General features: G+C 44.2%; 1 protein-coding gene across 3 annotated transcripts in view; it reads left to right on the top strand.

The window, feature by feature from the left end:
• CHRDL1 (chordin like 1) overlaps positions 1 to 23,651 on the top strand; it is a 59,170-nt gene that overhangs the window by 26,699 nt on the left and 8,820 nt on the right. For 2 of the 3 annotated variants that reach the window (XM_014522593.2, XM_025210834.1), the window contains 4 exons: positions 12,444 to 12,589; positions 14,117 to 14,210; positions 19,877 to 19,944; positions 21,797 to 21,971. In XM_014522593.2, the coding sequence (XP_014378079.1) occupies positions 12,444 to 12,589; positions 14,117 to 14,210; positions 19,877 to 19,944; positions 21,797 to 21,971 (483 nt within the window). The remainder of the gene's footprint in view (positions 1 to 12,443; positions 12,590 to 14,116; positions 14,211 to 19,876; positions 19,945 to 21,796; positions 21,972 to 23,651) is intronic. The other variant, XM_014522594.2, reaches the window with a different exon arrangement.

Here is a 23,651-nt window from a genome sequence, read left to right on the forward strand (position 1 = left end):
GCACCCTGCAAAAGAAGCTGCAAAGAGGCGGGAAACTCGTCCCTGCACCGGGGTTTTCCTCTGCAACAGGAAACTCTCCCGTGCAATGAAGCTGCAACTTGGCGGGGATAATTCTGGTGCCGAAGCACACACAAAATCATGCCTTTGGGTCATGACAGTTCCCAGTATGATAAGGTTTTAAGGCATTAAACCTTATGATTCATTTCATATTGTTTGGTACTTGATTGTTTAAGGCCAGTTCATAAAACAAATAGTAAAAACAACAAGGCAGGCTGAGCGAGTAGTGTTTCTGATGTTAAAAGCCCATCCCTGTCACCAAATGACACTATGGGGACAGAAGTTACACATAAACCGGTTTAAATGATCAGAACCTAGTTTAAACCTATAACAGAACAGAAGCTCAGTACACATAAACCAATTTCAAAATAGCCAAAACTGATTCAAGATAAACATGGTTGAATGTAGTATCAGACTTAACTGATTTAGATCAAACCAGCTTAAGGAAATTCTGTCCCAGACCCCTTCCTGGTTTAAGTTAACTCACAGTCCCCCAGCATCCCAGGATGCTTTGCAGCCCTGGGCTAGGCTGTGCTGTCTGCTCCAGTGGAGCAGGGTTGGCCCTGCTCCTCTGCTCCCTAGCTGGGGTACTATCACTGCTCCAGCTGGCTGAGAAAGGGGTGGTGGTGGGGACAGGAAACCCTGCTCCAGACTGCAGCCGGCATCTGGCTGCCTCTGCCAGGCTTTCCCCCACCTTACCTGGTGTAAACCCCTCTCTCTTGACCCCCTTCACCTCAGGCTGCTGGCACAGGGCCGGCATCTGGCCATGCCCTTCACCCCCGTCACTTGAGCTGGGGTGAGAGGGAGAGCCTGCTCTTGACTGCAGCTGGGATCTGCCCAGCAGGGGCACAGCAACCCCTGCCAGGCTTCTCACCACTCGGGGGTGGGGGACATTTAAACCGCCCTCCCTCCCCCCTTCCCACCAGCATGGGACGGCAGCAGCAGGGGCATGGCCAGATGCCGACTCTGGGCCAACAGCCTGAGGCGAAGTGGGGGAAGGAGGTTTAATCCCCTCTCCGCCCCCTCTCCCACTGGCATGGGATTCCACTTGGGGTCTGCCTGGCAGCAGCGCCACAGTCCCTGCCCCCACCACCTGATTTAAACCCTCCCCCACTTCACCTGAGCATCCTGGCCAGGTACCAGGGTCTGACTATGCCCTCCACCCCTGCCACTTAAGCAGTGAACGGGGAAAAGCCTGGCAAGGGCTGCTTCCCCCCTCCTACTCCAGGCGCACCCTGGCTGGGGACCATGCAGGGCAGGATGGGGGTTTAAACCCCTCCCCAATCATACTCAGTGACCTGCTGGGGCCAGGCCATGGCCCCCCCCCCCCCCCCCCCCCCCCCCCACACCCGCGGGGGGGCGATCAGCTCAAGCAGGGAGGGGAAAACCCCTCAGAGGGCTTCTCTCCCAGCTTCCTTCCAGCCACTGCCAAAGGGACGGGAGGGCTCACTCTAGCCCCCCGGCTTCTAGCCTGAACCACTGCAGGCATGTGGCTGCATTTCTAGAATCAGAAGTGAATGTCTGTTTACTTGCTTCTTGGTTCAGTCTATTGGTTCAATGCAGTTTGGTTCAACCAATTCTTGGTTCAATGCAGTTTGGACTAACCTAAAAAGATTGAATCGATTCAGGCTTTTTGAATGTCTGTACTTAGCGTAGGTGACTTTGAATGCAGGAGTTTAAAAAGTTTCTAAACCAGCAAGCCAAGAGACTGTAGGATTTTAAAAAATCATCTTTGCCAGATGTTCAGGTACTTTTCTTTCCTGTGTTCTTGTGACAGGTATTTAGCAGAATTTACAAACTTGCTGGAATTTGCCGGGGCCACACTGCTACTGCCTTAAACCTGCAAACTCTGGGCTGTCAACCATGCACCTTAGCACCTATACACTCCAGCCCCCATTCTGGTTACTAATATAAATAATAGTGAGTGTTCAGGAAAGTGGAAGCAGGAATAGCAAGAATTCCCTCTCAAAGAGATGCAATACAAGAGTAATACAACCCCCTTCCCCAAATGTGGGGAGATCCCAAACAGGATTTGTCAGGCTTTTGGAAACATAACCCACTTCCTGGATTCAGTTTACACAGACCTTCCTTGGACAAGCTGTATGATCTCCAGCTTAGGACAATCGTCCTGTATAACAGAGAGACTGCATGTCTGCCACCCCATGAACTGCTGTAGATTGTATTATATCTAAACGTCAAGTAAGAACAATTTAGGGTAAACCAAGTTGTTTGCCTTCACTGCCTAAAAGAGTTATGTACACTTAATCACTCAGAGGCGACTTGTTTTCTTTTCTTGATGCAGAGCCAGACACAGGGGTGGATGACATGGGCAACTGCTTAGGGCAGTGTGGTCAGGGGGTGCCCCCCCCCCACACACACACGCATACACACACACATGTGTGAGTAGGCCCTGTGCTCGCAGCAATGCTCTCCCCCTGCCCCGCCCCAGGCAGGAGGAGCAGTGCCCAGTCCAGCGTGCCCCCCACCTCCAGCTGCTGCTCTGGAGGAGCTAGGCTGGGCAGTGCAGGTGGAAGGAGCAGTGCCTGCCTGTCCGCCTGCCTGCCTGGAGCACCATGTTGTTCCACCTCCCCACCAGACTGCGCCCCATAACCCTGCCTGTCTGCCTCTGCCTGCAGCAGCACCACTGACCCTAAGGGGGTCTGGGCAGGGCACCAAAATGCAAATTTGCGCAGGGTGCCATTTTCGCTCAGGCCAGCTCTGTCTTGATGTACAAGGTTGGATTTTACAGAAGAAAAAGCTAAACTGCTGATGAATTTATCATGACTGGCCTGATTTTTTGATTGTTCAACCAGTCTGCAAGCTAGCATTCAAAAGCCATCACATACTAAATCGGTTGTTAATAATTATACATGTATACAGTAACTTCTATCCAGAATGACCTAAGGAGAAAACTTTACTGTTTCTTATGAAACCTCTGAGCCTGGATGCCAGAGCCCTTACCCATGTAAGTACCAGTAGTCCTACTTGGAAGCTCCAAAAAGAGCCACCCCTGCCACTGGCTGAGCACTCCTGCTTGCTTAATGCTACAGAAAAAAAAGCTCTACAAGAGTTCATGCTGTTTCATGCAGCATTAACTCCCCACGGCATTTCTATGTGGACACCCCCAACCTGGGCAACGGATCACACTACAAATAACTTCCGCTTTCCTCCTCTATACTTTGGAGCACCTCAAGAAATGTTTTTTTTCCAGGATTCCAGGAAGGCAGGCAGTTATCATTAAAACTAGTCAGAAATCAGGATTTCCAGTCTGTGGGAAATTTAGATATTTCAAAACTTGGCTTTGTTCTGATTCATTGGGTAGCCAAATATTTTGAAATTTTTTGTAAATCAGAAATTCTGCAGAAAAATGTTTTGTAAATCCTGCCATGCATGGTTACCATAGTAAAACATGTTCCCTGGGACTGTATGGCTCCTGGGGTCTGCAGTCCATGAAGCCAGAAAACTCCAGGGTCCCCTGTTTGGTGAGGTCCCTATAGTAGGGCTACTTCAAAACTGCAGACCCTAGAAGCCCATCCCAGTTCTTCCACGCTCCCAGCCCTGCAGCAAGGAACCTAGAAGTTTTTAGAGCCCCAGCTCAGGCCCAAATCCTCAGGACTTCCGAACTCTTCCCTGGTGTGGTAGGCTTTTCTGGAAAAGTGTGGAGTCTTTGGCAGCCTGTCAGGAAACTGGCCAGTGTTTTCATTAAACATTTCAGGTTTGATGGGTCCATATTTTTCTGACAAAATACTGTTTTGTCAGAAAATTTCCAAACTATTTTTGTCCTAATGCATCACCCCTGTTGTTTCACAGTAAGTGGGACTTCCATTTACCTTAGGTTCTTTCCTCTTGTGTAAGTGGGTGGGAAGATACAACTGTTTCTATTCACTTTTCACCCCATGTTTTCACAGACTCCGGTAAAGTAGAAGTTGAATCCAACAACATTCTAGTTCAGATTGAACTTTCACGTCCGTGCTATTGAATGGATCTGAATTTATGCAAAACTTTCTTGTTCCTCCCTACTGCAAATCAATGAATCTCTTACATTTTTTACAGAGAGTATGGCAAGAAGCTAATATGAAATTTTGGCACCAGTGAAGTCTCTTTGACTTTAATGGGGCCTGGATTTCATATATAGAGCATATGACACATCAGTGAACAGCATACAACCTAGGTTACTACTAGCTGAAACTTGAAGTTTGGAGAAGCAGAGCACTTGAAGAATAGTAAAGACAACCACAGATTTTATAGGCACAACCTAAAGCTGCTCAAGGGATAAATATCCATATTAAGATATGTGTTGAGTTTGAGCATACATCCTATCTTTCTGGTATTATTTAATGCTAATGTTACCTATTGATAAATATTTTTAATTTTACTGACTTTTAAGGCCTTCTCTGCAGACCACTGAAGTCAAGGGCAAAGCCATGCACTGTGCACCAATTTTAGTGTTGTAGGATTGGGCCCTTAAAGGAAGATTGTGAATCACAAGTAAGGTTTCTTTGTTTCCAGTGATGCTGTAAAATGTTTTATCCTCCAGGCTTCCCATTCCTTGCAGTGACATATTATGAATGCCAAAAAAGGAAGGTTAAGATTTAACCCAGTTAATTAAATGGATTCACACAGATAGTTTGCATGGCACTTTGCATAGGCAGCTAATTAATGCAATGCCATCTATTGCCGTTAAAGTCCAATATTAAACTTTGAGAAAAATCCTGATTAGGAGTCAGGGTTCACAAACATGGGCTTTAAGCAGCACTGTATAGCTGCAGTTAATTAATCTAATCCAATTCTAACACATCTCAACTGAGACACAGAATTAGATATCCTGATATCAAGATCCATGCCAAGGCCCTTCCTTCAAAGCACAAACCTGACACTTCCTAAAACAAGCCACAATCACTCTAATTTCACAGTCTGCAGGAGAGTATGATATCATAGGGAACCTGAAGCCCTCTAATTAGGCTGGATTTAAAGAGCACATGGAAAAAAATGAGAAGGCAATTTCTAGTTCCAGAAAGGCAGTCAGTCGCACACTAGGAAAGAAAAATTGCACCACACAGAAGTTGTATACAGACATGCAGTAGAAACAAAGTCTCCTTACAATTCTAGCCAGATGCAGTATCTGTGGAGGACAACCATGCTCTCTCACAGCCTCCAACATACAATTCTATATTTTTTGTTGCACTTATTGCATGTTGATTCCGATCCCACAAGCTTTTACCTACAAGCTTTCCTTTAGTCATCTGAATAGGGTCTTAGAATTCAAGAGGACCTCTTCTGTGCTCAAGGACAAGCAGGTGCATAAGTGCTTTTAGAACGGGGGCCACCAACATAGTGAGTGCATCCAGATGAGCGTTCACATGCAGTTTGTGGCACAGCAAACCTGTCTGTGGTGCTGCAAACAGCATGCATTCATTCACTGCAGTCCTAATTTGCAGCCTGGTGGTGGGGGGGGTTGACACCAGGTTCTCCTCTCAAAGAAAAACCACACCAGAAAAAAGCAGGATGGTAAATGTGGCAGTGGCATGTGCCGCTTTAAACCAGAGCCTGGTTAGCCAGGGCCATGCTCCAGCTACCACCCAGGCTCCGCATGCCTGGATCACCACTGCTGCAGCCCTGAGAGGCCCCCAGGACCGAGGGTAGGGCTTCTGGGGCTAGCACCTGGGCTGGCCGCAGCCTCCCCTACCTGACTTGGTACAACTGGCTTTGTGCCAGAGTGCATGTGCAGGGGCATTCCTTGGGGACAAGAAGCAGTACCGCAACTATGTGCTACTGCTATTTGTCCCCAGGAAAATGCATGTGCTCACTCATCTGGACATGCCCAGTGATTTTCTCCTCTGGCTGTTCAGAGGGTCAGTACAAAATCAATGTAACACTTAAGCCCTCTTTGTAGGAGTGGACATCTGTATGATTCCTAGTGAGCTTTTGTGTGCCCATGTGTTATGGTTTCTCTACTACAGGCTTCAGTTCTTTGAAATACAGATGAGCAAAATGATCTACTATAGGAACTGGGGTGTATTTCTGATACTTGTATTTGGAGAAGAGAACTTTCATCTTACTTGCAGCTGCACCAGAGGGTTAGATCCCCTGCTTTTAGGCTTCCCGTCTTAGGAGTCTGGTCAGGACTTCTCCAATATGGTTAGATCACTTCCTTTCTGAGATTTAGCATGCCTCAGTCGGGGAAGTAGGTAAAATGTGCTTTTCAGCAGTGGTCCAGGCTCAGCATGGAGGAGGTACAGACAAACCTGGATGTCTTACTTTTGCAAAAGAAAGATCTTCTTGGAGCTACTTAGATAGCGCTGTGTCCACGTTGGCCTCATACTCAACTTAGATGTACATCACTCCTTTTTTCTACTGATGCTCAGTTTCCTGCTGCATCTGCTTCCACTAGAATGACTAGGGGGTCACCTCCTGACCATTTTATTTTTTAAATGAGTATTAATTTTGAAGAGTAGAGGTTCTGGAGCTGGTCTAGAGGGAGGTTCATCTAAACGTTGTTTTACAACTTTCTCTCTTGTCTCCTTCCTGCTTTGCTCTTTCATGTTTTAAACATCTGTCTGAAATATCTAGATATTTAGCAGAGTTGGAAGTTAACTATTGATTGGTTTACTGATGAGTGCTGAATCAATGAGTGTTGAAAAGCAAGGTAGAGGTCAGAATGACATTCGGAGTAAGCTGCCTGTATGAACTGCAGTTACTGTCTTTTTTTCTGTCTTTCCTCTTTCTGCCAGCTGCAAAGGCAGCAACTGTTGCTGCTCAATCTGCACTTCAGTCTTTAGACTCACTAATGATGTGTAAGGTCTGTAAAATGTAGAGCGTTCCTCCATGTCCTGCAGTCCTGAGAACTCTGCAACAGTTCTATGGTCCCATGGTGGTGTTCTTCTGTAAGAAGGAACTACATGAACAAAAGGTCTTATAAAAACTCTTTCATAAACAAGGCATAGGAGCCATAATTCAAAGTCTCTGAGGTTTTATGGTGATTTCACATAGCAGTGTTGCTTATTGGATTTAAATTGTCTTCGGTACATTTTTTTGCTGCTCCAGCATTCTGATTTACCATAAAAAGGTACAGTGAGACTTGGTCTTTGCAAACTACAGGCTATGAGCCACCTGCTTGCAAGTGACTACAAAAAGGCTTCCTAAATGGATATAGCAATAAATTGTAGAAGCGGCATTGATATTCAGCTGTATCTTGACTAGGATCAGTTCTGTTATAATTGCAAAGTATGCAATATGCAGAGGCCACTGCCTGGTTGGGAAAGCTGCCTTTACCACCATGTATGGCCCAGTGCACACAAACAGTTGGCTGTATGTTTTTATGCTCTCTAAGGAGCTGTAGAGAGCTCAGGGATTTAATCCTGCCCACATTTTTGGAAGGGACAGAATCCTGAGAGCAACCTTCCACATGGTACCGCATTCCTTTTTTGGCTGTGATTTTTTTTTTATTTATTTTTTTTTAACAATTTCCAAAGGATGTGTTTAATTGTAGCATATGTCCTGTTACTTCAGAACACACTTTGTTACTCAATGAAACCACACAGAAAGGCCCAAACATCTGGGTTGAGTGCAAGTTTTGTCATAGCATTGTGCTAGTCACAGTGGGAGATGTGGGAAATTTTGTAATGTAAAATATAGTACACTGTATGCCATTGACTTCTGCCCTTCTACACCTTCCACCAGGTTTGACACCAACTTCTCAGTGACACCTCTCGTGTCTCAAAGAGCCCTTCATATCAGATGTTCTTTAGAGTCATGCTAGTAATTGGCTAGCTTTTTAGTTGTTTCCTGCCTTCCTTCTAATAACTTTTCAAGCTGAGAATGATCAAGAATTTTAATGCTGATTTTTGTATTTTTTTGACAAACCCCATGTTTCTGTGCTCTAGACATTTTTACATGTGCTGTGGGATTGGGGGGCAGTGCTTTAATTAGAGTGGTTCTGAGAGCCTCTCTAATTAAAGTGCTGCAGCATCTCCTGTATCAGCGTCCCCACACTTCAAAATGGCAGTTTGGCACTTGAACTAAAAGCTACTTCAACGAGCTTTAGTTCAAGTGTCCCCACTGCCATTTTGAAGTGCAGGGATGCTGATACACGAGACACGGAGGCTGGCTGGGGTGCAGTAACTACCAAGCTCCGGCAGACTTGATTAATCAAGTCTGCTCTGACATGCTGTCATTACAGCGTGTTGGAGCAGCCTCCGAGCTCATGTACAGGCACCCATACAGAAGGTAGCTGAACCTCATGAATCTCTCCTCTTATACTTCTTTTTCTCATGTCAGAAAACTGAGTTTTACCTCTTGACACAGGAGACTGTACAAATTGCTAAACTATTGGCCCAGCCTCAGAGACCATGGAAACAATAGTAACTCCCAAAGGGGAAGTGGAACAATCACAGATCATCAGCCACCTATACAGTATATCTAGTAGACAGTCATTAGTCAGGATCTGCTCTTCACAGGTAGAGCCTATTTATAATAGGTACCAGAGAAAGGGGAAAAAAATGTTCCTGGATGTTCTTATTGTTGAATGTTGCTGAGAAAAAGGTACCAGGACCATATGTATCCTCTGTTAAATCAGTGGTTCTCAACCAGGGTGCCGTGAGATCCTTTTCAGGGTGTCATGTAATATTAGCAGTGTTAAGTTTGCAAATGCCTACACGAGTCACTAGATAACCCCAGAGACTTCAAATAGGAATCCTTAGTGTTAAAAACATTCTACCCTATTGTGGACTTTTTGACTACTTTGAAATAGAAAAACTGCAATTTTTCTATAGTAAAAAAATGAGCGAAAGCTAAGAGCTGGCATTTTTTAAGGGGTGTCTTGAGTCTACCAAAGGGTCTTTTGTTATCAAAAGGATACTGAAGACAGCAGAGCTGAGTGCAAGAAATATTGGAGGTTTTCTGAGTTTTAGCATCTGTACCTCAACCACACATTTATTTAATGCTTTAATGTTTATGGCTAGGAACAGACATTACACATAAACTGGTTTAAGTGATCAGAAACTGTTTTAAACCTGAACAGAACAGATGTTCAGTGCACATAAACCAGTTTGAAAATGGCTGAAACCAGTTTGAGATAAACCTGGTTGAATGTAGTATCAAGAGTTAACTGATTTGGCTCAAACCAGTTTATGCGATATCTGACCCAGACCCCTTGCTGGTTTAAGATTATTCCCCCCCAGCCCTTCTGCTTTAGCAGACACCTCCGGATTAGCTAGCAGACCCCATGCTGGCTACAGTCCATGCTGTGGGAGAGAGAAAGGCAGACAGGCTTTTTGGAGCTAATCAACAGGTAGCTTAATGTCCTTCCTTGGAAACGTTTGAGAAGAGCTGTTTGCTCCCCTCTCTCCCCATCACCACTCTCTGCTAAGCACAAATTCCCCCCTCCCCTCTGCCTTTCCTGAGGTGTCCGTGTATTAGGCAGCAGACTACATGCTGGGTCTGTGCTGAATCAACAGATAGCTGGTAATGTCTCTCTGTTGTTTTCTTAATGGGGCAATAAACACTGAGATAAGGGTGATAAACACTGTTATCAGCTCCACCCTCCCCCCCATCCCACCCTTGGCTTGCTTGCCTGTCAGTTTGCTGCAGGCAGTATACAGAAGCAGGGAGGGAGAGTGAAAATTTCTGTATCATCAACAGATGTATGCATTGCACACACCCCCCTTGCCTCAGAGTGATAGCCCCGGGTTGTAGGCTGGCAACACCCCCGTCCCTTGAAAAGCCTGCGACTGCAGGCAGGGTGGTTCACATCCCTCCCTAATCAGAGCCCTGCTAGGGCCTGGCCACACCCCCCTCAGTTTAGCTCTGTGGAAGGGAAGGGAGGGCTGCTCTACCACTCCCCAGCTTCTAGCCTGAGCCACTGCAGGCATGTGCCTCAATTTCCTCAGTCCAGAGGGATTGTCTGTATGGTTGGAAACTGGTTCAGCCTAGCCAGTTTAGACTAACCTGCAAAGATTGAATCAATTCAGGCTCAGGCTTTTTGAATGTCTGTCCCTAGCCTATACGTTCAGGAATCTTATAGCAGAAGCTAAAATAATAATGCTGGTCTGCATATACCTCCTAAAGATACCCAAGATATTCTTAAGTACACAGAGTAGGCTTAGGAGTGCTAACCACTCCAGTGTTCAAACCCAGGGGTTGAGAACATCCAGCCCACGGCCTGGATCTGGTAGAGCTGGAGGGATTTGCCTGTGCCTGCACCTATGCCCACACCAAGGCTAGACAGCAAGGAGCTGTGTCAGGACCTGGGAGTTTCTAGTTGTGCCTGCGCCACTGCTGCTTCTCCGCATCCCCATTGGCCCCCAGGGCTGTGGCATGAGTGCAGCTTCCAGTGAGTGGGAAGCTGTAGCTATGCCAGAGCCAGGCAGCTTACAGCTGTGCCTGTGGTAGCAGCACAGATGCAGTTTGCAGCTGCCCATCCCTGGTGTAGCTCCCTAGAAGCTGCACGCACACCCCAACTGAGGAGTAGGGGGCTGAGAAAAGTGTCAGTAGCACAGGCACAGCTCACAGCTGTCTGGCCCTGATGCAGGCCACTGACATGCCGCTAAAGCCACCCAGCCTGCGTCAGACCGGAGCCGGATTGTTCTGGCCCATGACTTTTTAAAGGTTGCCAGCCTCTGCTTTAACCTACTTTCTTACCCTGGCACTGTCTCTGACACAGCAGTAGACCCAGTACTAGCACATATTACATTCAGATTTGACATTTACTAATCTCCCTCTGTTCAAAAGATTATTAATATTCTGTGGTGCCAGCAAACCAAAATAAATGCTTTTATGGAGGGCTCTAAATGTCAAAGTTTAACTCCAACACCTATTGTTTTTCGGTTGGGCGCCAAGATAAAAAACCCTACATACTTGGGGAACATAATTCTGGAAAGGGTTTTATGGGAAATGATCTGGCAGATAGTAAAAAGCTACAGCAAAGCATGATTTTTGAAGGTCAGGTTTCTTTCACGTGAAACCCCAAACCCACTAAATGAAATATCAGCTGCATTCCTAGAAATCTGAAGTGATTCTGGCTACGGAGAACAAATACTGCACTGTTATTTCCGAAGAGCTCCTGCTTGAAAGTGCCTATACTTATTTCCGTGTGCTCGACTGACATGCATGTAAAATGTATATTGCCAGAATCACAGCCCCAGGAGCACTACTCAAGTGGCACACAGGGAGTTTGCCCACAACTCATTGAAGGGCAGTCCCTTTGGGGGCTTCTGCCCTACCTACAGAAGGTGAGGGGTTATACAACTTAGGGGATGTTCTAACCTAACTTAGGGTTGCAACTGGAAGAGAATGCAAGTCTTAGGAAAAAATTTTGCCCATAATGGTGATGATTTGGGATAGCAGGAGTATAACTGGATTATCACTGCCAAATTGTGTGCAGTTCTGGATGTGCTGTTTTCTGCCATGTAATTAAGTAATTTACATATTAGAAATTAATTTGGATATAAACAGAACCATCAGCTTTATGACATTTTGTGGATTTAGTGCAGGTAAAAGGCATCACTGACAGGCATAACCCATTTCATGAGGAAAAGCTAGTGTGGTGATATATAGCTAGTCCTTGTGCCAGATTCCTTTTAACAGGGTTCATTTTCCCCAGGGTTTCGTTGCCCAGTATGGACAATGCATTCAAACAGTGTTATAAGATGGTAGGGAGAAGGTAACCCGTGGCGCTGTTGCTAACAAGTTTTGCTTTCTTAGTAACATGGTTTCTTCAATTTGCATTGTTCGGGACAGGAACCGTCTTTTTGTTCTGTTTGTATACAGCGCCTAGCACTATAGGGTCTGGCCCATGACAAGGACTCTGAAGTACTTTTACACTACAAATAAAGATAGTAGTGGTTCTCAGGAAAGGCGAAGTGACACTAGAAAACTGGTATTAACGGCTGTGTTCTCAGTGTACAGTGGCTCTAACTCTCTCCACAGAAAAGTACAAAAAACCATTGTAAAATAACCTGTGTAATCAGCCTGTTTGTACCGCTCCCACCTACCCTAACTGCATCCACAGCAAAGCAGCAGCATGCCTTTCTCAGTAAAGCACTGTAGCAGCATGAGACTTTGCCATCAGTGCTGGTATTTATTACATTTTGACCATAGAGCTCCAGAGAATAACAGGAACATAGACAACATTTTCATTGTGCAGAGAGAGGGCAGGAGAGAGAATTCCAGTTAAAATAATAACTACTGAGTATCACTTAAATATAGTACCATGATTATATGTGTTTACATTTAATAAACTGAGCTATAAAAATCAGTGTTTCCTTTATTAATCCAACTGCCATTTTGGGGCTGGGGAAGTAGGGACTAATCTCCCACTTGCTCACACTCACAGTTAAACTACTTGGCCAGGATTCTTGCATGAAGCATTCATTTTTCATTTGTTCCAGAGGATTCACTTTTCTCGATGAGCAGTAAAATCACTGGGAAGTCCTGCGAGTACAATGGCACAACCTACCACCATGGGGAAATGTTTGTGGCAGAAGGGCTTTTTCAGAACAGACAGCCCAACCAGTGTGCCCAGTGCAGCTGCTCAGTAAGTAACATCATTTGATTGAACCCTGCTGGACACGTCACTTGATTCTCACTGCTGGGAGACAGCCTACCGAGCTTTAACTAGTGTACGATAGTAGATGGTAAGTGAGACTGGAAATCAGGAGTTAACCCTGGCATACAAAACTGTACTCCATGCCAATATGCAGTACCAGGTGGATGCCAGGCTACCTCCTGCTCAGAGCACAGTAGACAAAGCCTGCCCTGTCAGGCATCCACTACATGAGCCCACCCTGCACAGAGTTCAGTAGCAGGTAAAATATTGCTACTGGCATGCATATAATATTTCATTTTAACCTGGCTATGGAAAGTACAACACTGAATCTCTGAAAGAGATCAGAATTATTCTGGATTCAGCTGATAAGATTCCCACAAATGGGAACTAAATGGCTCAGGGCATTGATACTGAGCCCTAGATATTTTATGTCTAGATCACCAATCCAAATGCAGCCCCAGTTTCTCAGTGCCCAAACATTACCGCTATGCAATAATCATTCACAGTCACAGTGTGAACTGAAATAATCATTTAATTCTGCTCAGTTCTTTATAACAAAAGCTGGTCACATCAGATCCTCACTGATTAAGGGAATGAATTATACAAAACAATTAAACTCCTCTAAGAGCAGAGAGGGAAACGGAGATGCTGACTTGCTTACTATAGTAAAGCTGTTCTATCTCTCTACCCCTGTTGAAGGTGAACTGCAATAATTTACTCTCCCTTTCATTCAGAGGAAAATTACTATAGTTCAACCTCACTTACTGTAGGATAGGAACAGACAGAGGAAACAGTTATACCAGATTATCTGAAAGGCACTCTGAAGCAGTAAATCCATCCACTGACTTTAAAACTGAGTAATTATACAACTGTTCATACTGTGGCTGTCACAGTTTCCATTATCAAACAACCAGGAGTGCATTCTGGACCAACAGACCTAGTGCCCAGTGGTGTGCAACCTTTAAGCCCTGTAGGACAGGTGATTGCTACAGGGCCAGTCTATGGGCTGGTGCTGTCCTCTCCTTGCCCTGTGTACTGGGATTAGGTCCCAGGGCCCAGCACTGCCATTGTCTGGCCCTGCTCACTGGGATTGGACACCCTGTTCAGTGCACAGTCTGGGGCTCTCCCACTGCCATATTTCAAAACACTGCTTGCTGCAAGCTGATCTGGCCCATGAGCCAGAGGTTGTGCACCCCTTGACTAAGACATTGCACTACCCAATCATTGCTTAATATGGTTCCTTGACATTATGGTTGAAACACACTGGTAGGATTGGGGCAGTAAAGGCTTGCATCGTGTTACATCTCTCTTGTAAATCCTGTTCATTTTCATCTCCAGGTTCATGCAACCTACAGTTACTACATTTTTTAAAGAAAAATACATTAAACCATATGGCAAGACAGTCAAGGAAAGCTATTCAAACAGCATCCTATTTCCGGATGCTAGAGTGGCACATAGGTAAATGTATAGTGCTGTATGAATCACCTCTAAACTGTCCTTGTTTTTTAATGGCAGGAAGGAAATGTATACTGTGGCCTGAAGACTTGTCCTAAATTAACATGTTCTTTCCCAGTTTCTGTGCCGGAGTCCTGCTGCCCAGTCTGCAGAGGTAAAGTATAATCTCTAAAAGACACCATATAACAAGCATGCCACTTGCATTGCCCCGAGAGTTTGGAAATGAAACCACGTTTTAGCAGGTTCTGCATTATAATCTTGTTGTTGACTTGACGCGTTGTTGACTTGACACGTGCCAGATCAATGCTTGGAATCTCAACGTTGCGCTGTTAGGCAGGAGGGTGTGACACAAAAACTGTGCACACACGCAAACTGCACATCGACACTATAGGTACACACACATGCACATATACACACACGCACTTCACTGGCTGTGTGTGTTAACACTAGGGGGCACTTGGGGGTAACTGGGGTGCTTGGTGACTAGGGGGCATTTGGGGCCCTGGGCAGTGGAGACGGGACCAGGAGAGCCGGCCATGGAGCTGAGAGAGTGGAGGCAGTGGAAGCGGGGGGAGAAAATGGGGGGGGAGGGGAAGGAGGGGTGGAGAGGAGAGGATGGGAGAAGAGCTGGAAGAGAAGCTGGAGAGGCATAAGGGAGAGCCGGGAGGTGGAGGCAGGTAAAAGCCAGGGAAAGAAAGCTGAAAGCTGGGAGATGGAGGTGGTGCAGCAGTGGTGAGCTGGGGGAGCAGGAAGCCCACAGAGAAGCCGGGAGGTCAGGAGAGGTGGAGGTGATAGAGCAGAGCCAGGAGAGTTGGGGGTTGGAGTCAGGGCGGAGAGCAAAGCAGTGCTGAGGGTTAGAGCTGGGAGGGGGCAGAGAGGTGGCGGAGAGCCAGGATGGGGAGCAGAGGCCCAGAGGACAGAGGAACAGGAGTTACACACGAGGTTGGGTCAGAGGTGGGGGCAAAGAGAGTGGGTTTTAAGTGGGGAGCCTGCAGCAAGACAAAGACCAGCTCGGGGTCCAAAAATATCAGTTTTATTAGACAGCCCACAAAGTTATTGGTTCACACACACGCACACACACACACTCTCACAAACACACACACACTCACACAATGGTAGCAGGAGGGAAAAGGCTTAGTAGAGGGATAGAAGTCAAGGTATGAAGAAACAGAATTCAGGTCCCTTGCTTGGAGGGAAGATGTGGGTGATAGCTACCTATCCAGGCTGAGAGTTGATCCTCGATGGCCAGTTGGGGTCTTCTCCAGTGAGGTGTTATCTAGAGGGAGTTGCCAGCAGGGCCTCTGGGTAGATATGTGTCATGGCGTAGTGCTGGTCTGGATGGAGAGGGCGTCGCAAAGAGGTCACACTCCACCACCCCTTTTATAGGGATGGGCTACCTGTCACTCCAGTGGGGACAACATGCCCAGGCAACAGCCAGTCCTGCTCATATGAAGTCATGCAGTTTCCGGTGTCCTCATTGTCCAGTGGGAAACAATGTTGGAGTTGCTGGTTTCTGTTCTGTTCTTTGTTTCCATGTTGCTGGTTTCTTGGAGGGTCTTTATCTTTCAAATATTGGGTTTTGTCTCTGGTCCTGGGAGTAGGTCTGTGGTTTCAGGGAAAGTCAATGCAAGGCAGTGGTAGGGTCGTTAAGCTGATGGTCTGGTCATTCAGTAGGAGCTATTTTTTAGGCCTGCTACCATTATGTCTCAAGCAGTCTCATTCACCCAGGAACCAATTTACATGGGAGGGGTAGGTATGAGTCACAGTTGCAACACAGTTCACAATAGGGTATGCCTGGGCAGGGGACACAAAATGGAGACTTGACAAGACAAGTTGGAGACTTGACATTACTTTGACTAAGTTACAGGAACGGGCCTAAATCATACAATATCAATATAAAACAGTAAAAATCAATACAAACATAATACGAATACAATATAAACAGTAAAAATCAATACCAAAATAACAGAACACTATTTACAATGATATATGGACAATATAAAAGGGGCTTGTTACAGTAGTGGCATACAAAAGCTTATCCTATGTTTTAACTTTACTATGGCTTATCATAATGACTTATAACTACTTATAAGGGATAGAGAAGGCAAAGAGAAAGTCACAAATAGTTGGGGAAGGGGAGGGAATGCATTTTTAAATAAAAAGAAAAAGAAAAACTGGGGGGTTTGTTACACTGTTTTTTCCCCACAATCAGCATGTGGAAAAAAGTCCCTCATCTATCCACATACAAGGAAACCTCACTAAACATTGTCTATCTTTGAAATGCTGCTAAAAGCATCATATGTTCAGTGATGGAAACCAACTATGAAACTGATTAAATGCAGCCAATGATGAGTATGACTGTACAATACATGGCCATATTGGGCAAATATACTGATGGGAACCTTTTTTTTTGAGTGGCCCTTAACAAAAAATGGGCAGTTCCTCCCCACTCTCCCCCCGCCCCCAGGAGGGACCTGGCACAAGGCCTAGAGATACTGCAATACCAGGCTAGCACCAGGAAGACCAGAGCCAACCCTGAAATCCTGCCCTTGGTACCAAAAATGCTTGATCTTAGCCAAAAAACTGAGATACTGATGGGCACCTACTTTTTTTTTCTGAATAGGATATATCATAATGCTCATTAAGCACAGTCCCCCTCAGCACCTACTCTTTTTTAAGTCATGGTGAGCCACTACACGGCATACATTTCAGCTGCTTCTTCACTCCCATAGCTGAGCTGCGCCTTTCTTTCCCATTTCCAATCATTCCTGTTTCTTTACCAGCCTTAAATTTCTGGCAAACATCAACAAATTGGGCCCCAAGCACTCAGAATCCCTCGGTTACTGCTGGTCTCAGCCTGCTGCATATGATTAGTGTGTCCCCATCATCCATGAGGTGAAGCCAGAGAAGGTTCCCCTTGTCTCATCTGCATATAAATTATTGGAGGATCCCAGGACTCATGACAAAAACAGCTAACTGCAGTGATAAGAGGCGAGGGGAGCTAATTAGTATGTGGATCCTTTGTGGGGGGTATCTGAAGTACACAGACCCATATATATGTAAGTAGGTATCAAAGTGCTACTTAAAAGTGTGCTTTTGGGGTACCTGTGCCCCCAAAACTTGGAGCAGTTTCAAAAAATACATCAATTCTGGGTAAACTAATTCTATGGGTACTATATACAAATTACTCTAGCTATATTTATTTCAAAGTCAGTTTTTTTGAATTTGCTTCTCACTTCCATGCGCTCAGAGACAGCAGGGTCCAACACTAAGGAGATGCAAGGCAAAGAAGTTGGGGGAGTGGAAAGCAAGGGAGCTACCTTGCCCTCCAGATTTATTTTCCCTGCTGTACAGTGGGTGGGAGACAAATTTAAGACAACCCTCCAATATTTAAATTCTATACCTGTAAAATTATATCAAATTTATAAGTTTTCTATATACAGAATCTAATTATTGGGGGGTTGTTAATGTGCATTAAGGGCGCACGCATGTAGACACATGCCCATAATGCACATTAATTTAGGCTAATGAGCATTAATGCATCTCGTGTAGATGTGTTCAAAGAGCATAGACTGGAGAGACAGGAACAATAGGAGCAAAGAGATCAACAAGCAAGTGAGGGACCAATGTACAGTCTCCTGATAGGCTTTGCTACTTCCCAACAAACATTTTATTCTGCAAATTGACTTCAAAGATTTTTGGCTTCAGACAGGAACAGGTTATGGTTCCTGTCTCCTGGTATGCTGTTTTGCAAACTTCCATTTTCCATTCAAATACACCGATTGTGCAATGAAGTAAACATTAGCCAATCATCAGCTTCATAGCATCTGTTCCCTGATTGCTATTTTTAGTTTCTTGGGATGGTAGCGCATAATTTTACTTTATATGGTGACTTGGATTTGGAACCAACCATTCCAATTACAAAAATCAGACTGAGTTTCAAAGCAAGAAGCATCATGCCATAGTTATATTGGAAAAGTCAGAGCCACCTAAAACAGAGGGACAATCACTAAGAGAAACAAGCTAACCATAGCTGGGAAATTCAGCAGAAGGGATAGGAGGGAGGATGGGCTACATACTGGAAAAGATCCAGATCTTGTAATAGATTCTGAGGTCTACATTTACATAATATTTTTAAATGTTCCATTGTTTAAAGCCACTTATTAAAATAGTAAAAATCATATTTCTTTCCTGACTAACCTTGTCTTCAACATTGCAAAAGCTTATTTATCTTACCCCTGTTATTACTATGAATCACAAGCTGAAGCAATGTGTTTGCATGAAGATATCAGCGTAACTCAGGGAAATGGATTATTAACCAATTTCTACTCCCTGAAAGGACTCTGCATATTTGTAACTTCTGAAGAAAACACTTTAAAACCAACTGAATTTATATGCATTCATATGGGGATCTGAACCAAAATGTTTGGGGTACTACTTTCCAAGCCCAGATCTCCAATAAATAACTCATACCTGTATCAGTCAGGCTTAGAAGAATTTAAACAATTAAATGTCAGTCTATATTCCAGGCCCAGTCTTGTAATTAAGAGGGTACTTCTATTTATACCTCAAAAACAGCACCAAATGCTCCCCGCCATCATTCTCCTATGGCCTAGTGCTCAGTGCTCATCCATTTGTAGAAGTTTACACTTACAAAGCTGTCTGTATATGGACAACATCAAGAAACTGGCAGCTGAGATTTTTCTTTATATTTCTAGTTTCCCTAAATCATAGTTTTACACCGAGGGGCAGAGTTTTCCTTTGTAAATTCCCCTCATTGTTTTTGGAAGTATTTAACTCCTCCAGGATTACAGAGAGAAATTGAGAGTGTTTCAGTTAATCTCTCCCTGATTCCATATTCTTCTAAAACACAAGTCAGATTGTCTTTATAGTGCTTTCTTCTTGGTTTTAAGCACCCTGAGTGATATGAGCCATATAATCCTGCAGGCTGCTTGTCTAGTTCAACAACAGTGATGTTAGTGGTTTAGAAAATGTGTCATAAGCAGGAATTTTGGAAGTATTCGAAAGGCTGGAAGAAATGGGATTATTTTGGCTGGAGAAGAGAAGACTGAAGGGGATTTGATAGCAGTCTTCAAATACAAAAACCCTATTTTAAAGAGGTTGATGAGCAATGGATTGCTCTGTCCTCAGGTACAGGACAAGTAGTAATGGGTTCAGTTATATCAAGGGATATTTAGGTTAGATATGAGAAACAACTTTCTAACTATGAAGGTGATTAAGTGCTAGAGCAGTTGTGGAATCTTTACCATTTGTCCAACAAACATTTGTCTGGGATGGTTTAGACAGGGATGATCCTGCCTTGAGCAGGAGTTGGACTAGAAGGCTTTCTAAAATGCCTTCCGGCTATGACTCTGTAACATCATGAACATGAAAGCATGAGAAGCTACCGGCCTGTGCAAGAACCAGTCCTACAGAGTCTATTTGGTAATCAGTTTAGTGTAAGTTACTGCACATCAGTCCTTCAGAGAGAGACTGTTGTAGCCAGGGAGTTATGCCTTAATTGTTCCTACTGATCTTTCTAAATAAGTTATTTGTGGCACAAGGGTGGCTTTATAAACAGGTAAAGAACTTCCCTGGTTCAAAATAATGCCTGGGAAATAAATTAGCAAAAAACCTATAAGGAAAATGCAACACAAATATACTTTGTTCCTTTAGTGCTAAATATAATTTAGTATTAAATATTGATGCTAATGCTTCGCAGCAGTCTAAGAAAGTGTCACCTGTTTCTAAGTTCTTTGAGGAAGAACCATCTCATAGCACAATTATCCCATAATGGAACCTGTTTTATTTTGCATATAGCAGATGGTGAACTATCTTGGGAACACTCTGATGGGGATATCTTCCGCCAACCAGCCAACAGAGAAGCTGTAAGTTTGGCCTGTCACCAAAAGTCACATGTTCCTGATGAGCTGTGCACATCCCCAGATCTAAAGGGATGGTTATTCCTAAACTCATCACCAAGCTGCCTTGGTGTGAGTGAATTTAGCAGAAATGCTGACACTAGCAAATAATGCCTTTCCCACTGTCCTGTCAGCCCTTAGCTTTTCCAACTGAGATGAAAAATCTATGTTAAGGTTGATGAAATAATGAACAAAAATCCTCTTGTGGTGGATTACAGCCCCTCTTCCCACCAACCCGTAAGTGTGGTATCCTTCTGCCTATGGGATGTGTTAGCAACAATGCAGTGTGCTTCACTTACTAGCTGCCACCAGCCTAAATGTACTGCCAGGAAGTCAAAGGCACTTTAGAGAGTGAGTGAAATAGATGGATGAAGATGAAATAGGTGCGTCTCGACAGCCTCTTCCACGGCCTGGTCTTACCACATCCCTCTTGTCTGCCTCCCATCTCTTTCATTGTCTTGTGCTTCACTCTCCCTCCTAAAACCATTTGTGGTTCCTGGATTGTTGAGATGTCAGCACATGACTAGAGACTGTAACATCTGCTACAGTGATTGGGGTCAAAAACAATACAGTGCCCTTTGTTTAAAAAAATAGCTCTCAGTAGAAGACAGAGGAACACTGCTTATTTTCTTTGCCTTGTAGAGTATCTTGTTCCCAAACAAAAACTCCATATCCATTTCTGTGGCCAGTGAGTCAGCAAAAGTTAGAAACCCTCAGTGTAGGGCAACAGAAACATTGTGAAATATAGCACCATTGATATCGAGTAAATACACAGTGATATACAAGTGGTATTTTGTAAGCTATTATACTATCACACTGGTTCTATTATTGTATCTAGTGGCGTTCAGTAACTACAGTAATAAAACAACTTGCAACAGGATCAGGAAATTTCCATTCATTGGGTCTAATTCTCAATGGCCTTGCATCTCCTTGAATCGGGTATGCCACATGTATCAGAATGCTTACATTTTATGCCCACTTTGCAAAGCTTTGAGATGATCATATAGGATTTGGGGGTTGGATTAGATGACCTCCTTCCAACTCTAATTTTCTATGATTCTATACAGAGAAAGGCAAATCAAGGTCTGTGTCACCATTACGCCTATGGTCCCACCCCATATTATCCTTGACTTAGTTAAAACAAGCTGATCACGCTACAGATCTTGTTATGGAGATTTTCCTTTTGCCAGAACAAGAAAACTGCAAAATTCTGCTTGCCCCAGAATGGACCATTTTGTTTCCAGGCACTTATAATAAAAGCAAAAGCCAGGAGACCGATTGTGCCCTCATCCTTCACCCTATGGCCCAGGGCTTAGGGCACTCACCTAGAACAAAGGACATTTGGATTCAGTTCCTTTCTTTGCCTAAAAGGATTTGAACCTGCATTTCTTACTTCCCAGGTAAAGGGCATGTGGGGTGGATTTTGCTCAATCTCTCTTGCTGGAGTTTTTGTATAAAATATTTAAATATTCAGTGAAGTGGGGACTGGATGTCCCACCTCCCAGGTAGTGCCTTCATGTCAGGGTTATGGAGTTAGTCACTATCTGACTCAAAGAACAGTTAAGTGTTTTTTTATGAAGGGTAACTGATTCAACAGGAGAGACTGAGGGAAACCCACCCATGAATATCCCTGTAGCAGCATTATTAGGTAACTTTTCTGGGAGAGGTGAATATTGATAACTAATGCTTGCCTAAGGTCAGTGGCAAAACTGATTGTACAAGGGGTCTTAATGCAGCCCCTTCACACAAATTTCAGCTCTCAAATTGGGTCACTGTGATGAGACATTTTCATTCCTGTACTCATTCTCTTTTCATGCAGAGGCACTCATACCATCGCTCCCACTATGACACACCGCCCAGTTCTGCTCGGCAGGCAGCCAACGTGCCACGATTTTCTGGTGGCAGGAGTAACCGTGGAGTCCTTCCTGACCCCCAGCAAGCATCAGGAACTATAGTACAGATTGTCATCAACAACAAGCATAAGCATGGACGAGGTAAAGAGAAGTCCTCTTGCCAGTAGCACCAATCTGGATCAGGTTTTAGCTGTTTATAGCTCTCTAATAATTCTCAGCATGTGCCGCAGATCCTTGCAAACTGTATTAACAAAAATTGGGTGAGCCATTGCAAATGACTGAATTTTGTAATTCAGAACGAAAAAGAAATATTACTTTTTACTTATTATTACTATTACTTACTAATTAATTATCAAAGGTCTGACATCAGGGATATGTATCTTGGCTGAGGGTGGGTTGTGGTGGAAAACATGATGGCTGCTGCATTTGACCATGCCTGAGACTCGCTCTTCCATGCTGTTTCTAAATGACTTTGGGAGGCTGTTACATGATTTCATGTGACAGCACTCTAATTTGATGAGGAAGGGGAGCAGCTGGCACCACTGCTGCTGCTGCTGTTGCTGTGCTCACACAGTGATTGAACTAGCTCTCAATGAATGGGGGGAGTCTGCTTTCAGTTATTTTCTTTACAGGCTCTCCTATTTGCTAGTCTTTCTAACTACAAGTAAATGTGTTTAAGCTACCTCAAAAACCTCAGACTGAGAAGTCCTACTACAGTATCAGCATGTTCACTGCTGCCAAGATATACTGAGCCATCCTCATAGTACAAGACTATTGTACCTATGTGCTGAAAGGGACTTTCCATTTGTTTTAAACTAAAGTGTTATCTAGTATTCAAGAGTAACAATGCCACACAGACCATGTCCACATTGCCTCCTTGCAGAGCCGTGGACTGCCACCAAAAAACAAGCCCCATCCACTTGCCCCTACTTTGTACATGCCCAAACCTAGCAACTAAACAGCACTGGATGGTTTGCAGTGGGCACATAGTATGCACCCCAGTACACAAAAATTCACCCTTGATAGCAAATATCGGAGTATACCAAAATTATAATTTAAGATTATATCAAAGATGTCACACCTAAAACAAAGCACTGAGAACCAGGCAAGGCATTTCAAAAACATAATACACCTTAAAATCTATGAGATATAGGACATATTGCATTATGGGAACATTAGGACCTCAAGCTCAAATGGAAACCTTTATACATGCATGACTAAGCCACGTTCCCCAAGGATTAGAGGAAGAAAAGAAAAAAGCAGGGAATATAACTGAATCCCCAACTTAAAAGGAGCAGCAGGTTTTATGTGCTGACAAATGGCAGGATGCTGAAAGGTGCTGAGTGCATTCAGTTCCTATTAATTTCAGTGGGGCTAGTTATGTGAGCAGGGATTACTTACGTGAAAAAAGCCTTGCAGGAGCAGGCCCACAAAGCAGTGAAAGAATTAGCTGTAGAAGAGCAACTATACACAAAAGTCAGTCCATGTGCACTCAAAAATGACCCACAAAGAGTTAAAAGCCTTTGTATTAGGGCCAACTAATCTTTTAAGGTATTAACTAACAGAAGGAATGTTGGCCATAGGATCTCTATTATCCACCTGAACAACCATGAAAAAACATTCAGATCATGCCAGTGTTTTATGCTGAATCTAGGAGCAGGAATCTCCACTCTGTGCAATATCTCTGACATCCAGTGCACACATGAAGACATCATCAAAGCAATTTCTAACTGATTTGTTTCAGCAAATAAAAAGCCTACAAATGAATGGCATATTTCTGTACATAGTATATATAGTACCAGTGACAACTTTAGGAGTTCA

The sequence above is a fragment of the Alligator sinensis genome, unplaced genomic scaffold, assembly GCF_000455745.1.
Source record: "Alligator sinensis unplaced genomic scaffold, ASM45574v1 scaffold521_1, whole genome shotgun sequence".
NCBI lineage: Eukaryota > Metazoa > Chordata > Crocodylia > Alligatoridae > Alligator > Alligator sinensis.